The sequence below is a fragment of the Brachyistius frenatus genome, unplaced genomic scaffold (assembly GCF_029030835.1).
Source record: "Brachyistius frenatus isolate BFR_SWC_R1_liver_20210118 unplaced genomic scaffold, ASM2903083v1 Contig_19, whole genome shotgun sequence".
In the NCBI taxonomy this organism is placed as follows: Eukaryota; Metazoa; Chordata; class Actinopteri; family Embiotocidae; genus Brachyistius; species Brachyistius frenatus.
Window position 1 is genome coordinate 5394460 of NW_027210618.1, and position 24512 is coordinate 5418971.

Below are 24512 nucleotides of genomic sequence, written 5' to 3' on the forward strand. Positions count from 1 at the left end.
TTTTTTATACAAACTTGAATATGTGTTCTGTGCTCAAGTTTAAGGTCCATGGTGAAATCACAAATGCACACGTACCTGTGGCTTTATCTTCCACATTATCTTCCACTTGTGACCTCTAGCAGTTCCTTCTGCTGCTACTGTTCTTGAGCCTATTTTGTCCAGTTTGGAGGAGTCTGCACTGAGCCTTGAGTAAAGTCCTGCCCAAAGCTGGGCACCCAATCCCAAACATAATGGCTTCTCCAGCTGGAAGAGGAGGTCAGAGTGAGGCCAAGCCTTCCTCTAACCCTCTTTCTCTGTGACAATAGAGACATTCTGCCAGGCTACGCTTTGTTCTCTGTCACTGGTGAAAGCCTGTTTCAACATCTCTGCTGTTACCGTCACTCAAACTGTGGAACGTATGTTCTCTTCTGGAGGGGGTCTAGAAGCGGGTAGGGAGTGATGTGCAATCATACATGTCCTCAACTAGCGTTCCTCTACATAATGAGTGGCAACACCTACGTACTGCGAAAGTTCAATGATATCCCACCTGGAATAAAACACATTTTGATTAGATTCTTCTTTTATTACAGAACAACTTTCTTGCATTAGCAGCTTAGCTGTCCAGGCCTGTCAGCAGTACTGTTTGAAGGTTAAGTCATCTCCAGGTTTTTTCAACTAAGCTGCATAAGAAGCCACAGTGTAGTCCATGACCAAAACTCGAACTTGAGCGAGGCCCGTGAACCCTTTGTGCTTGACCTGTGGGAGTGTGTGTGTGTGTGTGTGTGTGTGTGTGTGTGTGTGTGTGTGTGTGTGTGTGTGTGTGTGTGTGTGTGTGTGTGTGTGTGTGTGTGTGTGTGTGTGTGTGTGTGTGTGTGTGTGTGTGTGTGAGAGGGCTTATGGATTCATACACTCAGGTAGAAGTAGTTGTGATGACAGCTTAACAGGCAACTTGGGTCAGCCCCGAGTGTTAAGCTTATTGGCTAATTAATAAAGCCTTGGCTCTGGCACTATGTTTGCCTTCCTCTATGGGATTGACAGCTTGAGCCGTGATTGTGTGCAGTCTGTGTGTATGTGCATGCGGATTAACATGATGGTGAAAAAAGTCTCTTCCCAAATTGTCATATTAGGGCCAATGTGGCAGCATGGTGTGTGTGTGTGTGTGTGTGTGTGTGTGTGTGTGTGTGTGTGTGTGTGTGTGTGTGTGTGTGTGTGTGTGTGTGTGTGTGTGTGTGTGTGTGTGTGTGTGTGTGTGTGTGTGTGTAGACATAAATTTCATTCTTTAACCTTGAACTTTTAATCCATTTTACACACCCCTGTGTTTGGTGGTCAGCACTGCTTTCCTCATCTCTGCCAACGGGCTGACTCCCTCTGGACTTCTTGTAGTTGGTTTCAATCTATTCCTCTGTAATTGATAGGGATCTCTTTACTAATGATCAGCCACAGCCTGTGGTTCTTGACTACAAGTACTGTCAGTGGGATATGCTTGGTACCCCCCTCCTGCTCGGTTTGGCTGCAGGCCAGCCAGCATATGGTACGGGCGCATGCAGTGTGGTTTGCCAAAGCACTTTTGAATGCCGTCCAAAAGAATCAGATTAAATAGTGATTTTATCAAGTCCTCCTTTTTATCTTACCAGGATTTCAGTGCAATGCCAAATTTATCCTGATAATTTGGTGAGGGCCAACATGATATAACTGTCCTGAAAAAAAAAAAGATTGGCTGGGTCACAGCCAAGAAAGACTTCAAAGATGTGGACTTTAATTCACTGCCTTACAAACTGAGGAAAACTGTTTGACTCTACTTAACCGTCACACACATGGCATTGATATACAGTTTACTGTGTCTCCAGTCAACTTTGCATTTGTCCAAGATTTCTTTTCCCTCAAACAAAAATATGCCAAAATCTGGTTACTTTATTTCAGACAATTTTTAGCTATTTTCTTGATATGTTAGTGGTCATCTTCTCTTGTTTTAATTAAAAACATCTGTGACTCTGAACTGAAATACCACTAGCAATACAACAATTATTTTCTTTTATGAATTATTCTAAGACCATTTGAACCATTTTTGTTTTTTTCTTTATTTTCTAATAGTGAAATCATGCTCTGAACTGTAAACCCAGCTTTAAACTATGATGAAAATATTAAGATAAAATCTAGTAATTCATTAAATGACACAGATTTTATAGCATTCATTATAATATTATTGATATTTTATTATTGATAAACCTTTTTATGGACGCACTAGTCTTCATTAAGACTGCATGGTAATGGCACTTGTAATGAGTATGTGTGATGGTAGATCCTAGTACAGATGATATGAGGAGCAGGTTTGTCAACTCTATCTTCACTCTTTCCATCTCATCCTTTTCTGATGTGAAAGTTTCTACAAGAAGGGCAGGAGGGTGTTGTTGGGGGTCCAGGTGGCCATGTTGGATTCACATTTCTTTTCTCGCCTTTGGTCAGCTGTGGCGCGGTTGTCGACTCAGCCTAAACTCACTGCCAGCCCTCCTCATTGATATTTGGCTCCCCTACCTAAACCACGGGCCCCGCCCACGCCAGTTTCCCTGGGGGCCCAACCCAAAACAACGCTTCTATTGTGTCTGAACCACACATCTCACTCTGTGTATGATTGTCGCGATGTGTGCGTGTGGTAAGTAGGGTAGGGTTTCATATATTAAGCCTAAAGTGGAACCAGAAGTTTGGGTCTTGAACTGGTGTTTTGGGAGCGTGCGTTTGACAAAGAAACAATTTTATGTATTCAGGTTCAGGTTCCTTTATATTATATCCAAAAAAATACATTGACATTTTTTTGATAACTGATGATCCAATAAGTGTGTTCAGGTTAATTAATTGTATTCATTATTTATTATTATTTATTATATATATATATATATATATATATATATATATATATATATATATATATATATATATATATATATATATATATATATATTTTTTTAGGAATCACAACAGTCTTGGTCCATGCAGTCAAAATAAAAGCCTGTTTCAAATGTATTAAAAACATTGTTTGTAAAGAAAAGTATATTTTCTCTTCATAAATAGATTATTTACGTTTATTTAAAAAAAAAATTCTTTAAATATTACTAACCAAATTCCATAAGTCAACCTTGTTGTTGCTGTGGTGCATCATATGCTCAAGCCTGTGCAGTTTTTAAACCTCATTTGTTAGTCTTGCTGGAGGGTTCTCCACCTTTCACATAAATAAATGAGGTGGAGGAAAAATCTAGAAAATATTTTATTCCCTGTTAAAACAAGTGATTGCTGAGAAATGAAATCCGCCAGTGATAAATTGTGCCATGTGTCTAAATGTTGCTCAAAGTGTCAAGGTAGTTAGACCACTCTCATCAGGCCTTTTTTAAGTCTATGGGTTTTTTTTTAATTTAAATCCTGCAGCTCAATCAGTGCGGTGTGTTTACTTTCTGACAAGGTTCCTTTGCTTGGTGGACAAACTTTTACCCTGCGGTTTCCCAACATTAAGGCTGCATTGCCTGTTGATAGCAGCACTGTAATGCAGGGATCGGCCTGCCCTCTCTGACTGCACTTTGGGGATCAGCAGGCCGGCTTTTCTAGTATTAAACTCACACCTTCAGTAGAAACACTATCCTTTGTCTAATTCAGGGCTGCGGGATTTTGACCCGGTGCCTTTGGCAGCGCACCCATCTTATATCACATAAAGTACTTTACACTGTTTGGAGGGAGAAGTTTATGTGTATTTTTGGCATGGGTTGCCCCAGTGTGAATCAAAACACCACCCAGCTGTGTTGGGAACTGACTTCATTTAAGTTTCAGGTGAAGTCAAATATTGGAATTCATTAATTACTCCATAATTAATTCCTCATACAAGGAGGTTATGTTTTCATTTTGTTTTTTTGTTTGATTGTTTGTGTATTTGTTTGTTTTTCTGCAGGATTAACTACTGGCCCGATTTTCATGAAACTTGGGTGGAATACCCTTCCACCAAGGTCATAGGTCAAGAAAGAATAAATACATTTTGCAGTAGGACGAATAATGAAGCAGAACATTTTTTTCTTTCTTTCATTAACATTGCACAATGGGACATTTGGTCCACTTAATGCTACTCCTGGGTCTTGTGTACCACGTCTGATGTCACAGAAAGCGTATTGTGTCCCCTCCTGTTGCCAACACATTGTGCAGTGCTGCTGTTCACAGATTTATCTTACCTCCTAAATCTCAGCTCACCAACCCTAAATCTCACTGTGCAGCGACTCATTATATGTAACACTGAAACATGTATCATCTTTCAGTGTTACCTTCTAGTTTGTCTTTGCGTTAAAGGTCATAGGTCAAAACTTAACATATTACATATCCAAAAACTGTCTTCAGACATCGTGTTTGTTTTTTCTTTGTCCGAGCTTTAGACCTTTTTAAGATACCTTAATTAATTTTGTATTTTAACTCAATATGCTCTGCAGTTTAGTAAAATATAATTAAATCTCTTCCCCCAGATTTCGAAACCAATTCAAATTATACACATGAATGACTTAATGTGATCTATAGGCTGCTTCTGCATCAGAGTTTTAATCAGGACAGGAGGCATAATTGTAAAATATCTGCTTTCAGTTGTGTGGGTTTTTGTGTAATTTTTTTGTGAAGCCGTTATGCTTGGGAGTCATTAGACAGAAAATTCATCAACAACAATTCTAATAATCACTGCTTTTGCAATGTCCGTATTTGGGGATTGTCTTTGTCTTCTATAATAAACTAACAAATATAAAAAATAACAAGGAAAATATTAAATTTAATGTAATATCTGATACTTTTTTCCCCCCCTATTTACAAATAGCCCTTCACAGGAAGGTTGTGCATTCATTGAAATTAAACGTAGATGCATTTCTTTTTATCAAAGTTTATTGCTTTGCGTCGATATGGATTAGAGCATCACTTTAACGTCAACATTATTGCTGCAATATATGAAAAGCTAACATGTAGCTCCAATAAGTAGCCCTCTCAGGGTAAATTGTACATTTCGCTGGACAGTAAAAGCCCCAAAAATGTGTGCGTGTGTATGTGTGTGAAGGGAATGATGTATGTTAGGAGGGTAACTTAGGGCTTCACCCTCCCAAGTCAGGAGACTGCTTTCTCAGCCCATGTTCTGTGACAAGAGAGTCGGGGTGTCTTCTGACAGATGAAAATAGTGTGTGTGAAACGGACACCGTGCTAACACGCAGCCAGGCTAACCACTCTGCAGTTTAATGGTTTTACAACACTGAGCGAGCAGCGCGAGGCCATTGCAATTGTGTGTGTGTTCTATACCCCCTCTGTGCAATTAAACTTCTCAGCAGTGCACTGGCATTCTTTAATCAGTGTGTGCGGTGAGCATGTATGTTTAAGTGCCTCAGAGTGTAGCGGTGTTCTCATATCTATGTGTGTGTGTGTGTGTGTGTGTATGTTTGTGTGTGTGTTTCCTCCTCCTGGCTGGCCTGTCTCCTCATGTTTGGACATATGTTGAGTTTTATTTCACAGAGACATCAATCCTGCTGGCCAGCTGTTAGGACAGCTGCTCTCTCTGTGGCTCTTGTGCTCTATGTCTCTCTTTCATTCTATCGTTCGCTCTGCCTCCATCTCTGTCTTTCCTCCTATTTGTCTCCTTCTCTTCTTCTCACTCTTCTGTTTTCCTTTAAAATTATTGTATCATTATTCATTTCCATGTCTTTGTTTATTCTAGCCTGCATTATCTTTCTTTCTTTCTTTCTTTCTTTCTTTCTTTCTTTCTTTCTTTCTTTCTTTCTTTCTTTCTTTCTTTCTTTCTTTCTTTCTTTCTTTCTTTCTTTCTTTCTTTCTTTCTTTCTTTCTTTCTTTCTTTCTTTCTTTCTTTCTTTCTTTCTTTCTTTCTTTCTTTCTTTCTTTCTTTCTTTCTTTCCTCTCCCTCTGCTGTGAGGTCTGCAGCTGAAGTCACACCACTGACATAAATTTGGAAGTGCAAAGTGTAGCTGTCAGCTTCCATTTACACATGTTCGGTAGCGAAGTGAAGACACAAAATTGTTTTTTCAGCCTTGGGTGTGTTACGCAAACATCAGGCACCCACTAGAACATTGGCCTTTATTATTTTTAACATTAACTAATTTTTCAGATTAATGTTTTTTCTTTCTTTCTCTCTTTACCTTGGCGTTCAACTGCAGACTCCTGAGCTCTGGCTCAGTACAAAGTGTGGTGTGTGTGTGTGTGTGTGTGTGTGTGTGTGTGTGTGTGTGTGTGTGTGTGTGTGTGTGTGTGTGTGTGTGTGTGTGTGTGTGTGTGTGTGTGTGTGTGTGTGTGTGTGTGAGAGAGAGAGAGAGAGAGAGAGAGAGAGAGAGTTATGAAATGTTATTGAATATAAAACACAAATTTGAAATGCCTTTTTCTACCTACAGCATGTCCAAAAACAAGTTTTATTATTATTATTTAGTTATATTTTCCCACTGTAATCTGAAGACAAACAATGAAGAATACATGCAGTTAATGTCCATACAATCAATGTTCCATCGAAGGTGTGACAGACATTTTCCACATTTTCACACTTCAGTTGCTTAGTGACACAAGCTTTCCTAAAAATGACATTTTTAAACTTTACTGTAAGAAAATATCCAATCACCTTGCTGAAAGTCTGTTTACACAGATGAAACCTTCAGCAGGTTACATCAGGTCACTTTCAGAATCTGAGATGATTTTGGCACGTAAAAATGACACTGCCACAGCTCTGATTTGAGCTGCTGACTGGCAAGCTGAACTGAGCTAAGAATCATGGGCGTTGTAGTATTCAGCGCCATCTGAAATACCAATGAGCATAAAATGTTGATTTTTAAAAATCACAGTTCAGATAGGTAAAACTGGTGGCCATAATATACATTTTTATTACCTAGCATGCCTGCATCTACCCTATGCTGTGAAAAACTGAAGCTATCTACTACGACTTCATTTTTCTGTAAAAATTGTTCCATGAGAAACATCCAAACACATGGAAACAGGAGGATAAAAAGACAGAAAGAGGGAAAAAGGAGGGATTCAGTCTTGGTAGAGGCCTGTGGCATGCTGTGTATTTCTTGGCAGTGGCTGTTTGGGACTGTTGATGCTTGCCTGCCCCACACACACACTCACACACAGTAAAACACACAGTAAGTTGCCTGTGGCTCATGTAAAACACCCAAAACACTGTCTCTTGGCAGGTTGGCGTGGGGACAGGTGATAAAAGTGTGTTTACCCTAAACACTCGCCAGCTCGCTGGCTGCCTCCGCATTGATTTACTGCGACTCTGTCTCTTTATCCACCTCTTATCTCCTTCACCTTTTTTCTGTCCCTCCTTCGCTTAATTTTACAGCTCATTTATCCTGTCCTCCATTCTCTCTTTGTTGTTTCGCCCTGTTGTTAAAAGCGTCTGGTTTACAAAAAATAACAAAACTAATCTCAGTGTTAAGATTTTAGAAAAACTTGTCTACAGAAGAATAAAGCAGTATTTTGGAGATCAGTGAGGTTTTACAAGAGCTTTTTCAATTTTACTGTTTCTTGCTCTCCTCTTTTCTCTTAATTTTCCCTTTCATTATTTCTTTCTCTTTTTCTCTCAATTTTGTAAACTCTCATTCTTCCAAATTTTTAATTCATGAGAGCTGAAACAAGCACCTTCATCCTCCTCAACTCAACATTGAGCATCGTCATTGTCTGTCCTACCTCCCACCTTTCCAATGTCTCTGCCTCTTTTTTCTTTTCTTGTTACTTTCCTTACTTCCTCACCTCATTAATCCCCCCTCTCCCTCCTCTCCCTAACCCATCCATCTTCTGCATTTCTCCCGTACTTGATAAAGAATCCAGTGTTCGGACAACATGGAATTTTTATCCACTCTACAATCTAAACAGCTCTTTAACCCTGACTCAATTGCGGCGACAGATAGAGAGCCATCTAGGGTAAAATGTCTCCCTCTCATTCCTCTCTTCTTTTCCTTTCCCACTTCCCCTCCCAACCCCCACTGTCTCCTCATCTGATCTGTTTATCGGTAAGGGGTGTAAATTGTGCATCAGTATACACATGGTTGACTTATACAGATGCGTCTTGGAGTTACAGATTGTATTTTCCTCTCTGAGTGCTCCCATAAATTGTGCTCCGTGATGTTGTTTGATATGAGGCCCCTATGAACGAGTACACACCAGCGTCTTTCGGTCTTGTGATGAGAAAAAAACCCTCTCATCCTGACCATGTTCTACAGCTTCCCCTCCTCTACCAGCTGTAAATATCTTTCATTGATACACACATACAAATCCTGTGGAGCCACTTGTCCTGTAAATCTGTGAAAAATCAGGTGGATTCCGTTGTCCTGAGGGAGTGGAAATGGTATTAATTGCATTATATCACGGCAACATGGACCATCTGTCTGGAATTACCCGCTGTTCTGTCCCAAATATGGGTAATCACCATCAGAAATTGCTACAGCTTTTAAATTGTATCTTTGTCTTATAGCTGTCTGCCACCCTCCCTCACCGCCATTGTCCCCTCCTTTGTTTACATTGATCCCATGTGATCTGGACGGCTGCATTAGCTTATTTACAACAATCATAATCCGACTGTAAACATGCAAGGCTTTAATGGACTCAATGAGGAAGTTGTGCTCGGCCGGCAGACAACATCTCATGACCACACAAAGGGCCCATACGCACAAACTAAACATTAAGCCACTCACAATAGACCATGTGCCCTTATGAATGCCTATAGCGCCTTTTGTCAGGATAAAGGCACCACAAATGAACTATTGTCTGACTTAACCATTCTAAATCAGACAAGCCCTCAGGGGCATATTTTCCACGCAGCGCCCAAGAATGTGTCCTTTTTTTCCTGTGTATATGTGTGTGGTATTTACTTTTATTTTTATTTTTATGTCCTTGGTGACTGAGGCTTCGGCATGGGGCCCTGCATGACCGTGACACCATCTGTGGCGCGTCCACTGGCATGAAAACCAGAGTATACACACAAACTCAGGAGGTTGAAGGTGTGTGTGAACTTGCACACAAATACAAGGAAGCAGTTTCACATGCAGACAAATTCCTACAGGTGTATTCGTGAATGTGGAGGGGGAAGGAATCTACCAGATTTCAGTCTTGGTTGACTCGCTGTAACCTGGTTACTGGTGGTAACAGTAGCAGTAGCAACTCATAACTCTGTTTACAGCACACCTAAACAAACCATGGGCTTACAAACAACAAACCATGTTAGTTATAATCACTACAGCCACTAAGGGCACTGTCGCAATGTAACTGTTAGACGTAAGAAGCTTATATTAGGGGCCGTTTTTTTTTTTTTTTTAATGGGAGAACAGTCCCTGTCATGCACTGTGCTTGCATTATTTCCTGTAAATGTGTAACTTCAATCTTTCACAGTAGAGGCAGACACAACCATGATCTATTAAAATGTTACACTAAGAGAAAAATAAGTACCTATTATGTAATGTTATGTGCCTTGTCAATTTAAATTTCATTTCAATGGTTATATTATAGGGAATATCATTTCCGATGTAAAACTGGGCAGCATCAAGATGTTGTAGCTGGTTGACAGGGAGTTGATATTACCAGCTTCATTACCAGATGGTTAGTAATCTATAACAATTCATCATATTTTATAAAGTCATATATTTTGTACGTAAAATCCTAACCTGAAAATGTACTGGCAACTACAGTATGCTTGTCGAATAGATGTAGTGGAGTAAAAACCAGCTGAATGTGGCATTAAATAGAAACCAAAGACGTCCCTGATTCCTGACGTGTGCATACTTTACTATTTACGTGTTTGACTTTCTTTCACGCACAAACACTCCACCTTGCACATGTGCAGATGTCCGTCTCCCTCTGTTTGCCTCTCTACTGTCTGTACGGTGAAGAATTGAAAAGTTCCCATTGTTTAAGTAAAGTTTACAGCAGGACTCCAATTGAACAAATGGGACCTTATGAATCTTATGAGACCACGTGTCTATGATGTCTATTATCCCGAGGCTATGAGACACATTGTGAGAAAGAACACAGACACAAATAAGACCCAATCTCTGAACAATGCAAACATTCTCATTTGGTCAGCTGGATAACTGCTGCAGATGTTTTTTGTTTTTTTGGAGAAGAATCAGGAGGAAATGGTTCCTTGTTCTCCTTATTTATAGAAATTTAACAATTCTTGGGAACGTCTTGTTGTCTCTCTTTTCCCACCAACTCTTCTCTTATCATTGCCTGCTTCAATTCACCATTTAGTCTCAGTGTGTCACAGTTTGTGTTTGTAGATAACAGTCAGGCATTTCCAAAGATACTAGCACTATTATCAGATTAGTTGGAACATGCGTCAGTTTTGAAAATCCAACCAAGAAATGTCTGTGATATTATATAAAAGTATTCATAAAAGTGAATAGTTGTGATTTTAAGAGCATGAAATTGTTCTTTGACGTTAAACCTCATTTACTGTCAAATGTTGGCTTGTTAGCAAAAGTGTTGAAAAACACAAAAAAATGAAGGCAGTTGTGTTCTGTGTTTGTGTAGAACCATCTTGCATGGAGAGGCTCCTCTCTAAGGATTGGAAGGAGCGCGTCGACTGCCTGAACGCCAACGAACTGCTGGGGGAGGTTAAAGGTAAGAGTTGACGAGAAAGTATCCAGATCAAGGCCAGGATCTACATGTACAACTTAATTTACAGTACATTTAAACAGTGGATGCAGTGATCCACTCTCACATCACAAGATGTAGCAACGCTGGTCCAAAGTGCAAAACATGCTACTCTCACAAACTGTGAGATGCCTATAGTTGGGACAGGATTGTCGAAGAGTCAGATGTTGGCGTAAAAAGAGTGACAACATCTAAGATTGGCGGTGGTCTGATGGTTTTACCAAGGTGAGCAATGTTGAAGTCTGTAAGATAGTAAAAATGTGGGTAAGTAAGTAAGTAAGTAAATGTCCAAGACATCTTAATATTTGCGAAATTAGTTTTCAATTGAATTAAATTTAACTTATTTACGGAAGTAATTTTGCTTCGGTAAATAAGCCAAACCATGATCTTTTCCTGACGGTAATCATTTGCTTTTGTGGTTTGAATTGGAACAGGTTGGGCAGTGACGTGACGCAACTGTCCAATAGAAAAGAATTGGCCAAGAAAAATGTAGGCATCTCATGATTTTAGAGCCGTTACTGTGAGACTAATATATTTTGCTCTGTAGACCACGTAGCTATTACAGTTTTAATGTGAGACTGTGTTGGATGCAGACAAACACTGTTCCTGCTTCAGTGAGGCCTTCTGAAGGAAGAAAAAGAGGAAGGATGACTCAAAGAAAGAAAGAAAGAAAGAAAGAAAGAAAGAAAGAAAGAAAGCCTATTTCTCTCACAATTAGTACTTTTCTGAAACCTGGAGATCCTCAGCATCTGTGCAATATCTATTTTTTGTCTTTGGTTCACCCAAAGATGAACAGTGTTATAAAGCAAGCAAATGGTATGTTCACAGCCAAATTCAAGGGTAAGAAACGGTCAGATATGCTATAATTCTTTCCTCCCTGTGTATACTTTTAGCATGTTTCTGCATATGAAAGCAACAGAGTAAATGGTCGCCCGGCCCACCTTTCCAACATTGAAGGCAGCTTTAAACACCACAGGTTGTAATTGTATCTTTGATTAAAGGGTGCAGATGAGGGGAGAGGCTCTTGCTCCAATATTTCTGTCCGCATCAGCAAATAGCGTTTATGAAGCTATAAATTGCACAGAGGCAAATGTGTTCTCGACCTGCTCTCGTATTCAGACGTGAAAATAGCAGCATTGTGGGGGGACCCTACGTTAACATTTTACTTAGCGGCTGCAGCAGGAGGGAATAAAAAGCACGTCATCATTTTTAATGATATGATCCAAACCCTGCACATTTTCTGCCTCATTCTCTTCATGTCTTATTGTATATTTTGTTTGTTAAGCATCAGATCAAAGTGTCCTGTTTAGAAGTAGTTCAGAGTTTCATACAGATATCTGTAGTTGGGGTGAATATTGATTATTTACATATTAAGTACCGTGAATACTGTATGAAATTAACTCTCTCACCTCCATCATGATCATCAAATCATCATTTGCATAATTATTTTATATGAAACATATTTTTAGGTAAGATAAAGGATACTATGTTTTTTTCAGCATTAGAAAATATGTAGATTAGTGTTGTTTTTTTAATTTACTTTTACAGTTATCATTCAGGGTTTTTTTGTTACTTTTTTTGTGAGACTTTCTATATTTTATACATATACGGCTGTTGTTACAAGAGGACCTTGTCTGCTGTGATGTATTGGAACAGTGAATGTGTAGAGCCTTAATCGGTGGTGCTGACTGATTTGTTTACAAAAAGAGATTACAAAAAAACAATGCCAGTCTGATATCACTCTAACCTTAATGCATAACACTTTCTAGATTTAATGTAGTGTTTTGTTACCATGACTACCCAACTCATAACACAGAAACGCAATTTCTTCTATCATATGTCAGTGTTTTCGATGTTTAAAACCTGCTAACACTGGTTAAATAAAAGATAATTAATAAATAGTGGTGGAAAACATGTGACTTTGAAAAATGAATATATTGACAGAGAGAAACACTTTCTGTCATGGGTACCACAGCAAATTCTGTTTTTGCCGTAACATTAGTCATTAACGTCTGTGCAGTCAAGCTGCTCTCAGTGAGAGAAACCGTTTGTGATCGTCTCCCGCTGAAATGGCAAGTATTTCCTCTGTGGAAAGTGGAAAAAAGGGACTATAGAGAGCCCTCTGCAGCAGAACAGCACAGACATTGACTTTGCCTGTCGGTTCTGACTTCTCTCTCTTCATACTGGACCGCCTCCATCTGCACAGATACTCGCACGACTTTCACAGAGAAACGGCAGATGCATCTTATTTATTGCCTTAAAGAAATAAAAGGGCATCTGTTACGCAACTGATTAAAATTCATAATTGTACCAGATAATGCAGAAATAAAATTGTTTTATTAGACCAGAAGGCTCTCCAACTTTTAGGTTTGAGAGAAAAGTCTGTGAATCTGACTAATATATGTGAAAGTTATATCTGCTTCTATATCTATATCTTTGCATCACTTTCAGTTTTCAGTGTGAATCTTAAAATGGAAGTCTTAGATCATTTTCCTCATTATATTTGTTTATTTAAATTTAAAAAAAAAAAAAAGGTTTCCTGTGCTGTCAACTAAAAACAAGAAAAGATAAGCATAGGATCAGTCTGTTCATGTTGTGTAAAGTTTTATTTCTCCCACTTACAAAGGGCTCATTTTTCTTTCCTGGCACTCACATCATCACCATATTAGAGCACAACTTAATGAGGAAGAAATGCTAACTTTGACAGGCTCTGAGTTTTCTCTTGGATTATATCACGAGGAAAAGGCAACAACAACAACAACAACAAAATATTTAAAGAGTAAAATAAAATACTTTCAAGGGCACTTGCTGCCCTGCCGGTCTCCCAAGCTCCACTTCCTTTGATGTGCTGTACAGATTTATCCTCTGCCATCCTGTCACATATACTGTATATATTGATATGTCAACATAACAATTTTATTGGTGAGGCATGCATGGAGGCAACACATTCTCCCAGTAATTATATTAATAGAAAACTAATTTGCAAAATAGAATCTCCTTTTGGAGGAAATGTACCAATCAGATGTTTTTTAAATTAATCTAACGAGGAAATATCGTAATTTAACAAACAGCTAGATGCCAAACTTTTCATACTGAACGTAACCGTGACAATGTAGTTTATTTGCTTTTAGACAATCATATCCGACTGTCACTTGCAGTGACTACAACATTATTGAACTTCTTATGATTAGGCAGCACATTGGTTAACAAATGTCTACAGTGACTTGAGGCACAAAATTTTAACCTTTAACTGATCTTTCACTAACCCTAACTAACATACTGTTATTGTCCAAACCATACACAGACTGGGGTCTGGATAGAAACTAAGGGTCTACAGAAAAAGTCTTGTTGCCCACCATCCACCTCGACCACACTCCTGCAACTTAAATACACAGTAATGGAGACAGATCCTGCGAGACAAAAGTATGCCTGTCCTATAGACGGATTGATTTATTGTGTATTACTTAAAGGCACAGAAAATGTGCATAAATAGCATGTTCCAGTAGATCCATGACCACACACACACACACACACACACACACACACACACACACACACACACACACACACACACACACACACACACACACACACACACACACACACACACACACACACACACACACACACACACACACACACTCATGCACACTGTCTCTGTTCGTACAGCTGCGTCCTGACTAAAGAAATGCTCTGATTGAATTCAAGCGTTTCATTTCTTGATGGCTGAAATGACACCCGTCTGGCTGACCTAAATACACAAACACAACTGTTGCTCTGTGTCTCCTCACACAACAACCTGAACCTATTTGTTCAGTCGCAGTTATTTTTAGGGTAAAAAAAACTGATGACCTTTTATCCACTGGAACGTTTATTAATGTTCACGAATACACTTCAGCTCGCAGTGTACAGTATATTCATGTTTATTTCATTTAACTCTTTTTAACTACATCATGTCTCAGTTATGCACATAAGCATCTGGGAATGGGCCCAGAATGAATGCATTCAATACTGAGCTCTTGCCGGACAAATCTGTCAAACAGGTGAAATTTAAAGGTTAATTTCAGTTCTTTGATTATTTGCTCACTTAATCTTCATTATTTTATTGTTCACTGATATCCTTCTTAATAAAACTGAGCTTTTTTTTTTTTTTACTCTCTTTCAATCTCCTCCCTGTCACAAACATGACAAGATGAGGACAAAAAGATGTAAAGCCATCCCTTCTGCAACAACTTTTTCATTATTTAATATTCTTCTGAAACTTTCTGAAACGACTGTACACTACAACAAAACATGAAGGTGCTGGTTGCAAAATATGTTCAATTAAAAAAGATAAAAATGTCTGCACACCTCGTACCTTCACAGATTTTGTTACCAAAACCGAATAGAAATAAGTGTGAGGCTGTTGTTTTTTTTACTTTAAATTTGGGCATTTTGGAATTTCTGGCATTCACATTTTCATGGTTTTTAATCATGCGCAGAAAACTCATAAGAACAGATGGATGGAAAATGTATGATTATACTCTCAGATGCATGAGCTGGCACATCTGGCAGCACTAATCACACACACATTCAAGAGTCACTTAAATCCTATACTTACTTACTCATTGCAACTTTTTTTGTTTTCATATATGCTGTTGTCTGTTTGGAGAAGTGAGCTGTTTTTCTGCCACAAACCTGAATGTGTGCAGATTCAATGTGATATCTTTGAACCCTGCTGCCCTGAGGAGATCATAGGCACATGTTTTGACAAAATGTAGTGACTGTGTTTATCTTGGGGTCAAGTGTTTGTTGTGGTGTGACAGTGAGGAAAGGGTTTAGTCATCCACAGCAATGCAAGCAGTTTGGCACACAGACGCTGTGGTGAAACACGACGGTTTGGCCGAAGCTCAAAGTAGGCAGAGCCATCGATGTTAGTCTGAGGTGTGATACTGTGAGTGGAGGATGGTTTGTGTGTATTTTCAGGTGTGGTTTTTGTGTTTGAATGTGTGTTTTTGTCTGCGTTTAAAGGGAAGTGACTGGGACCCAATTTAGTTATATGTTGTGTGACTTTATAAACAGTAATTCACTGATTAAATATATAATCTAACAAAAAAAACCCACATTTTCTTACATTTAATCAACCATTATTATTAGATATATTTAGCTGTTATTTGTACATGTAAAAACCTCCCCCCCAAAAAACTTAGCAGGGTAACAATTATCTGTACAGCTACTGCAGTGTAAAATGGATCTTACCTGACCAGAAGCAGTACAGCTGGCTGCTTTAAAACCACTCAAAAACTTTAGATTTTGTCACTGAAGGCCACACCAATATGAATGCAAGTCTTGCGTAACTCCTGTCTCTTTTTATCGTAGCAGCTTTCTTGTCTTCAGTCGTCCTATATTGTTTGGTATATTTTTTTTTATTTTATAAGCCGTTACTGCTGGAATCGGTGACTCCCCCTGTGTTCAGTAGACATTTAAATTCTACTGCTTCCCAATGAACCTGCAGAGAGGACTGTTTTCTCTACTGATTGGATAAAGTCGAAAAGGGATAAAAGTCTCTGTCTAAAAGTCTCTGTCTTACTGCACAGCAGAGGGACTGGTCAATACGGACTATTGACACTTATTTTAATAAAGAATATTGCTTATTGCAACACCTTTAAGGTGGAGCAAAATATTGATTTGCATTTTCTTAAAGTGTTTATGTGATAGCAATGCTCTTATTTGACTTGTCATGTAAGACACTAATATGAAAGCTGAAACTTTACAGAAAATCAGGATTTGATTCCCATAAATCAGAACATCCTATAAGCAGTACCAACCAACAAACACTTCAAGCAGAAGTAAGAGTTCTGGTTCAGAAACAGATCACTCCGATCATCCGAACAGATTGAGAAAACAGTTAGTGGCTTTCTGTTTTGGCTGGTGCTCTCAGCAGGTGTCGAGAATAATCCTGATGGACGGAAAACGGAAGCGTCTGAGATGATTATTGGTGCCAGAAGTGTCGAAGGAACGCATGGAATCACATTTGGAATGCACAACCCGTAATCCACAAAGATGAATCATGAAGCTGTAATCGCAGTTGTTGCAGTTACACAATAGGCTTTACTTCGCTGCAAGGAATGTATGAATAGGAAGAAGTCTGCATGTGTACGTCTGTGTGTGTTTTAAGACATAACAGGATTACAAAGTATCCATCATTGTTGCAAGACTGAATTGGCCAAAGAAACTTGGGGAGGGGTGAAAAAGAAAAAGAAGGATGAAGAGCAATGGTGATAACAGCAGAGGGAAGAGAGAGGAGGTGATAAGAGAAAGGTAATGGGGAGAACTGATGAAAGAGGAAGGGTGGAAAACAGAAAGATGATGAGTGAATAAAAGTATGTAAAATGCAAGTGAGAAAAATAACGGGGGATGAACTGATGAGAACAGAAGACAGAAACAGAATGGGAACTATGAGGACAAACAAAAGAAAGTAAAAGAAAAAAATTCACAAATATCGAGTAAGTTTCGGAAAGAAGAAAGTGACAAATGTAAAACAAAGAAAGGAAACAGGGAGCAAAAGATGAGAGGGGAGGTGAGACCGGGGGGAATCTGTATTTGGAAGTTGAGTAACTGATGGGGAGGTCTTGTGGGGAAAACTGAAAAAAGAGAGACAAGAGGAGGAGAATGTTGCCTTTGATACAGGGGTGCTGAGGGGTAATTTCTGTGTGTGTGTGTGTGTGTGTGTGTGTGTGTGTGTGTGTGTGTGTGTGTGTGTGTGTGTGTGTGTGTGTGTGTGTGTGTGTGTGTGTGTGTGTGTGTGTGTGTGTGTGTGTGTGTGTGTGGGGCCATTCTGAGGTACAATAGGGGCTTGACAGGACTACAATGGGGACTCTGTTAGTATGCAGGTAGTGTTGGGGCCACCCTGCAATCTCCCTACATGGCCCCAGGGCAAGACCTTACACACAGACACACAGACATGAACACACAAGCAAAATAACTTCTAAACAAGATAAACTTCAGTGGGGATATGTATGAGTTTTGTGCTACACACACACACACACAAGTACATGCACACACACAAACTCAAGGAAAAAAGATGAACTTGCCTCCGTGTTTGAAGCCATTCTCTTAAAAATAAGTCTTAATGACACACACTGATACAGAATATAAAGAACTTGTTAATAATGAGTGATATGCAGTCAGTAAACAGAAAACATCACATATACACTCAGACACAATAGCAAAAATTATGGTAGTTCCAATCTCCGGCAGTGTTGCTTGAAGGTGATATGGATTTCCTTCTTTTTCTGCTGAGGTTCCATCATCAGACAGTGTGTTGCTTCTATAAGGTGTTGTTGGGGAGCAGTAGCTTTTTTCGGAAGCAAACCAAGACATCTAATCTGTTTTTTGTGTAGTTTTTTTTTCCAGAAAAAATGCATACAAAAATATGTTGCTTCTTTTACAGCTAATGTAATGTAACCAGACGATCGCCTGGTATCACAGCACAAGGCTGCAATAATTAGTCTCATCAGAATATCACAATTATTTTTTACCTGTTCATTGTGTTTCTTTGTGTTAATGCATATTGCCAAGTCCAGAGCCTCCTCAATCCTGACACGTCCAAAAAGCTAATTTCACAGCACAATCTATGTGACTGTTTGATTTACAGTGCCTCTCAATTGTCCGTGGCAGGTTGGCTAAGTCAATAAATCCTGTTGTGGTCCATGGATTGTTACGTGAGCATGAATCCTTGTCAAAAAGAAGACACAGCCAGCAAATTACACGCTGAAGTTTAGCGCTACCACCTAATCAGACCGTGCGGACATTATTTTCCACATTGAAAGCCTGAATCCCTTTTTTCCTCTCCATGCGCAGCTCTAATTTTGGTGTTGGCCTACCATCAGATATTATTTTAAATAGTAACTTAGTAAAACAGTTTTTTACAAAAATGCAAAAATTTTCCTCCACCATAACTGCATTTACTAATGTTAGAACAGTGATATCAATACAAACCGGCTAATGCTCATCTTCCGTTATTCAGTGATGTTGGCGACATGCTATGATTTGACTGGTGTGATGCCAAAGGGTGACTGACTTCCCTTGACATATTCCTGACTAATCACAGTTTGGCAGTGGCATGACTGTAGCCTCATCTGATTAGTTAATCTTTTAATTTTGTTTTCACCATGGCATGCAATCTAGGCCTTCCCTGGGGCACAGACATGACTGTGAATTAAACTGCAATACAATGTTTCACCACATATTAATTTAGTGAGTTGGTGTTTCACACATTGTAAAATACTCAAGGAGAAATACAGAAGAGAGATGGCAGCAACAGCACAGAGGAATTACAAAACTGTTAAAGTGTTTTATTAAAATGGCAACTATAGTGTGAAAAAACGGAGAAGCCTGGCTTCTCTTGGCCTGCAGGAGAAAACGCCACTGTTGGGGAGATGAAAAGCTCCCTTTTTGTTGGTGGTATTGTCACCAAATAGATCTTGAGGCCAAAGGACAGTGTTTCAATGTGCAGACATTGTCTGAAATTTCCCCCAAACCAGTGGCGTTGGTAGGATTAGCATGAAGGTTGCCATGAATGTTTAGGTTCACCCTGGCAAACATGCACTATGCCTTTACTATCACCAATACAGCTGGAGTCGAAACCGTCCACAGCAGGTGATTCCAGCACAAATCTTTTGGAGTGTGGATCAATTTTAATTCTGTAATTTACATTTAACAATGCTTTGATTTTGCTAGGTATATACCACCTTTTCATCTTGTGCACTTATGGTTTAGCTTAGTTTCGTTTTAGGCTGTGGTTGGCCACTTGTATGGTCAAAATGCAACACAGGCAAAACAAATTGGAAATAGTTCTGTTTTTCAGTCACAAGCAGCAGCACAAGTTAGGGTGACGACTGTTTTTAAACAATTTTAGGTAGGTAGGTAGGTAGGTAGGTATATACTTTATTAATCCCCGAGGGGAAATTTTTTCGCCACAACAGCATACATACAGGAGCAATAATAGAAACAATAGAATAAAATAATAATAGAATAGAATAATATAATAGAAAAGCAATAAAATAAAAAATATAAATATAAAATATAAAAATATAAAAAAAAATATTAAAAAAAGGATTAGGACAAACACAAACACAACCTCTGAGGTCATTCTGCATGTTTTATTTGTTTTGCTGTCACTGTCACCCTCATCAGCTGTGTCCAGCCACAGTAAAGCAGATATATTGTGTGGCTACTAACCTTTGATTTCTCACTGTTAACCAACATCGTTGGCATCCACATATTGTTGCAACATTGTTGTTTGTTTATTAACCTAAAATTGTATTCTTTTTTTTTTTTTTTTTTTTATCTCATTGCTCCCAAAAGGGTTTAGTGGTTCACAAGTGGGAAGCCTGTAAGGATTTAGAATCTTCATTTTTTTGCATTAACAAGTCTTTCCAGTTTGTGAGGGCTGGGAGAGAGCAGGGCCCTCAGGAGATAAAGCAAACCAGAGTTTGCAGCTACAGGTACTTTATGGTGAAAAATAAATGGGCATTCCAAAACTTGGCTAAGATTGGGAAGAGGTATTAAAATTGGAGAATAGTTAAAAAGATACTGAGCTGATAAAAACAAAATAAGTTATAAAATCCAAAACACTTATAAGCAGACACCAAGTGTGATGATAAAAACAAAAATGATCCTTTGACCCAACATGCCAGGATAATAAAATAATTTGAGATATAGCTGGTGAAAATTTATACGTGGTTTATATTTTAAAGAAGATTTCAGTTTCTCTGTTCAGCTCGTTGGCAAGAGGCTTCTTTTGTGATAACTTCAGTGTACTCTATTGATTGTACGGTATGAAAAAGGAATCTCACTGTTGTTTGCCCACAAACCTCCCAAGAATGTCTAAATCATAAACCTGACAAAAGCCTGTTAACAGCCAGTTATTTTCAAAGGTTAACTGAAAGCAATTTTATTGTTCTTGGGAGCAGACACTAAGTGATGACATGTAGAGACAAGACAGAAGATAATAAGTAGTAAGATGTATCTACAAGCCAGATGAAATATGGGAATGATAGTTTTGTAAAGGGCTTGTGTTGGCCAAACAACTTGTTTGTTCTTTGTGGAGGCCTTTGCTGAAGGAACACTTTGGTTTGCAGATTGTTTGTAAATGAAAAATGTGCAAGACACCTCAAGCCATGGAGGGAAACTTTTTTTTTAGTCATGGCTCTCTTTATGGAGAAGCACAGACAACATCTTCATGGACCTTCACATGTTTTGTACTTGAGAGGATTGACAAGTGAATTATTTTGTTTTCTCTCTTAGCAATCATAATCAATGAACACGTGGGGTTTTATGGTGATTTTCTACCTCAACTGAGTAGGATCCAAACACTTTTTTTTTTTTTTTTTTTTTTTTAACATACAGTGTTGCCTAACTTGCCCTGTTGTCAGATTCAGATTGTAACCTTGTCTAATTTCCTGTACAGGTACGCCAGAGTCACTGGAGGAGAAGGAGCGTCAACTTTCCACCATGATCGGTCAGCTGATCAGCCTCAGAGAACAGCTTCTTACGGCCCACGATGAGCAAAAAAAGATAGCCGCCTCGCAGCTGGAGAAGCAGAGACAGCAGATGGAGCTGGCCAGGCAGCAGCAGGAGCAGGTATGGAGGGTTAGAGTGTGTGTTCGCTGGGGGATGTTATTAAATGGTGAATTGAAATAGGTATGCGATGCTATATTGTATCATATAAATCACAGATGGTTTATGCTAGCATGTTTGTGCATGTATGGGTGTATGTGCAAATCATGATTGACAGAGGTGTTAAAGTTGTCAGTTTTTTTTTTATAAGTTGAAGGGATGAAAATGACTTAATAGTTTATTATTACTTTCTTTTATTCCTTCCAGGTATCATAGCATGTTACTCATTAACTTGATTGCTAGAATTTGGGGAAACAATGACATAACTAAAAACAAAAATGTGTCCGACAAAGAGCAGGTTCAGTTAAATGAACGGAAATTTTAACATTTTAAAATGATCTCACCAGGTGAGAGAAATAGATATAAAAAGCAATACAATTTTCTTAAAATATTTTATTTGGTTAACTTTAAAGGCATAAAGAGTTGAAACTACGCAGTATTGGGCTGGAAAAAAGACAATATGACTTCATATGAATAATAATAATTTGAATAAATAACATTTACCTTTTTACTGTATTGCAATTATCCTATGATTCCTTAGATTTGTCACATGACCTTTTGTGTGACCCCCTAAATTGGGAATCATTGGTAAATAGGTTAAACTGAGTGTTTATGGCTGAGATTTGTAAAATTGTTGTCATAACTAAAAGTAGTAATGGCCAAAAATAAAAAAGTAAAAAAGACCCAAGTTGTAAAGTAAAAAACAAATTTTCCCTAAAAGTATGTGTAACTGTGGCTTCAAGAAAAAGTTACTGATGGAGATGTGTAGTCTTCAGGTGTCAGACTGACATAAGAAAGAAATGTGTGTGACAGATGAAGAGAGAGCCTAAGCATGGAGATGTTTAGGTGAGCTGCTCTTTGTTGTCGCTGTTTGCCAACACGTTACTGTTGGTCGGCATACGACAGGCTCTGTTTGGACAAGTCCACACCTCCCATCACAACACATTCCACCTTTCACGGCTTTACAAAGGAACAGGCACGATGGAGAGAGTTAAAAGAAAGACAGATTCCAATATCAGCCAGTCATTTGGCTGTTGAGACTTGATAGGATAATGCCCTACAGACAAACCCTGAGAAATCTGCTTTTAATGAAATATGACATGTGTGCAAATGGGGCGCCGCCTCCCATTCAGCAGCCTGTAATTACATTTCGGAATAAATATACTAAACGACTCCTCAAGAAAAAAAACATAGGCAGCTGCTTTACTTTTCTGGCTCAGAATGGGCGGGATCAAATAGATGACGCTCTGCTCCTTTAAGGATTTGAACCTCACGCAACTGGCCAGTCCTTGCTGCCTGTCACTACATGAGAATCGGCCTTTAAACGTTTGACTTGAAATGTTTTTTTTACTAGACAATCAAAACAACAAAGGAAAAAAATATTTATTCGTGTCTTTGGGAGGGGGTGGGGGTGGGGGGGCTTCCAGTGTCATGCCGTGTGTTGTTGTTGGATGTAGTAAACATGTCAATCTTGCAAATTTGGTGTCAGACTCGCTCATGAAATTTCCTCACTAATTACGTGAATTGGATGTACCATCAGTCACATCTGAGGTCAAACGGACATGTAACTCACTGCCACTGTACCTCCTTTCTGATTTTCTGAACTGGTTTGAGACATTTTGGAGCTCAGCAGTTTTCAGCAGCACAGGTTAGGCTGCCACATTTTTCATGCTGCCTTTAGAGGACAGATGCATCCTGATCATGATCTTGATGACTACCTCGTCCCTCCACCAGTCAATTTTTCTATTCAATGGTCTTGAACATTTTTTCCTTTTTTTGGTGTAGTGTTGTCATGATCTCTTCTAAACTTTCTCACTGGCTTGCTTAATGTTAAAACTGAATGTTTCTATTTTACCCATTTATTCCAAAAATATTGATGCATTTTTTAAAATCAGCATAGTAATTGGAAATGATTTTTGATCAGATTTGAGTCACCGTGATTCAAAAGTAGTTTCTCGCAGCTGTAACCATTCACCAAATATCAAACCAGGATTTATCAAAATCATGAAAAACAATAACTGGTTTAAGTACAAGACAGTTAATTTTTCACTGTTTTGATGTTGTTTTTTTTATTGTGGGGCAGATCTTGTACAAAATTACACATTATTGATCTCTTGATCAGTGTTTTCTCTCTGTCTGTGTGTGTGTGTGTGTGTGTGTGTGTGTGTGTGTGTGTGTGTGTGTGTGTGTGTGTGTGTGTGTGTGTGTGTGTGTGTGTGTGTGTGTGTGTGTGTGTGTGTGTGTGTGTGTGTGTGTGTGTGTGTGTGTGCAGATTGCCAGACAACAGCAGCAGCTCCTGCAACAGCAACACAAGATAAACATTCTCCAGCAGCAGATCCAGGTTAGTACAGCACACACACACACACACACACACACACACACACACACACACACACACACACACACACACACACACACACACACACACACACACACACACACACACACACACACACACACACACACACACACACACACTTCTTTTGTCCATTATTCACATTTTCAGCCGACTCCTCCGGCTGCTCCCCTCATTCCATTCCCACAGTGTCTTCTCCTTCTTGTTTGTCCACAGCGGTGAGGATGCTATTAAGTTATTGTATTCTATCCTTCACCTGCATGATCTAATCATCCACTTTTTTCCGCTTCCACTATCACTGTCATGTGTGATTGGAAACATGGCAGTAACACAAGAGGTCTTGACCTTTACTTTTGTACTTTGCCTGCTATTGAGAGACCTGCAGATACATACGTAACAACAAACCCAAAGACCCCCCCAAAAAAGACCTAGTAATTGCCCTGGTTATGAATGGATCGTTCACTCTTGAATTGATCACTCAGCGATCGATGTCCCAGTATCCGAGGCTTCCTCCACATGTCTGTCTAGGATCATGTGATTCCCTCTCTTCACTCTAGCATGTACTCCTCTGGCTGTCTTTGATCAAATGTTCTAATTTCACATCCACACATTTACTAGTATATGTGTGACGTGTAAACTGTACATGATTGCCATACATCTTTTCCATTTATGTATTTATCACCTTATGTATATTGACTCCATAATAATGAATTGAAAAAGAAAAACCAACATGAGCTTGACAGGAGAAAGCAGACATAACAAATATATTGTCTACCGAAATAGATACATGCAATTGCTGTTTTATTCACACTTCTTATATGTATCCCTGCTTTCTTTTTCCTTCCCTTATTCCTACATCTGTTTCATT

At 38.9% G+C, this 24512-nt stretch overlaps 1 protein-coding gene across 2 annotated transcripts in view; it reads left to right on the forward strand.

Moving 5' to 3' along the window:
• LOC138619173 (transcription factor SOX-6-like) overlaps positions 1-24512 on the forward strand; it is a 118075-nt gene that overhangs the window by 53892 nt on the left and 39671 nt on the right. For both annotated transcript variants that reach the window (XM_069695465.1, XM_069695466.1), the window contains exons 5-7: positions 10504-10593; positions 21080-21252; positions 23561-23629. In XM_069695465.1, the coding sequence (XP_069551566.1) occupies positions 10504-10593; positions 21080-21252; positions 23561-23629 (332 nt within the window). The remainder of the gene's footprint in view (positions 1-10503; positions 10594-21079; positions 21253-23560; positions 23630-24512) is intronic.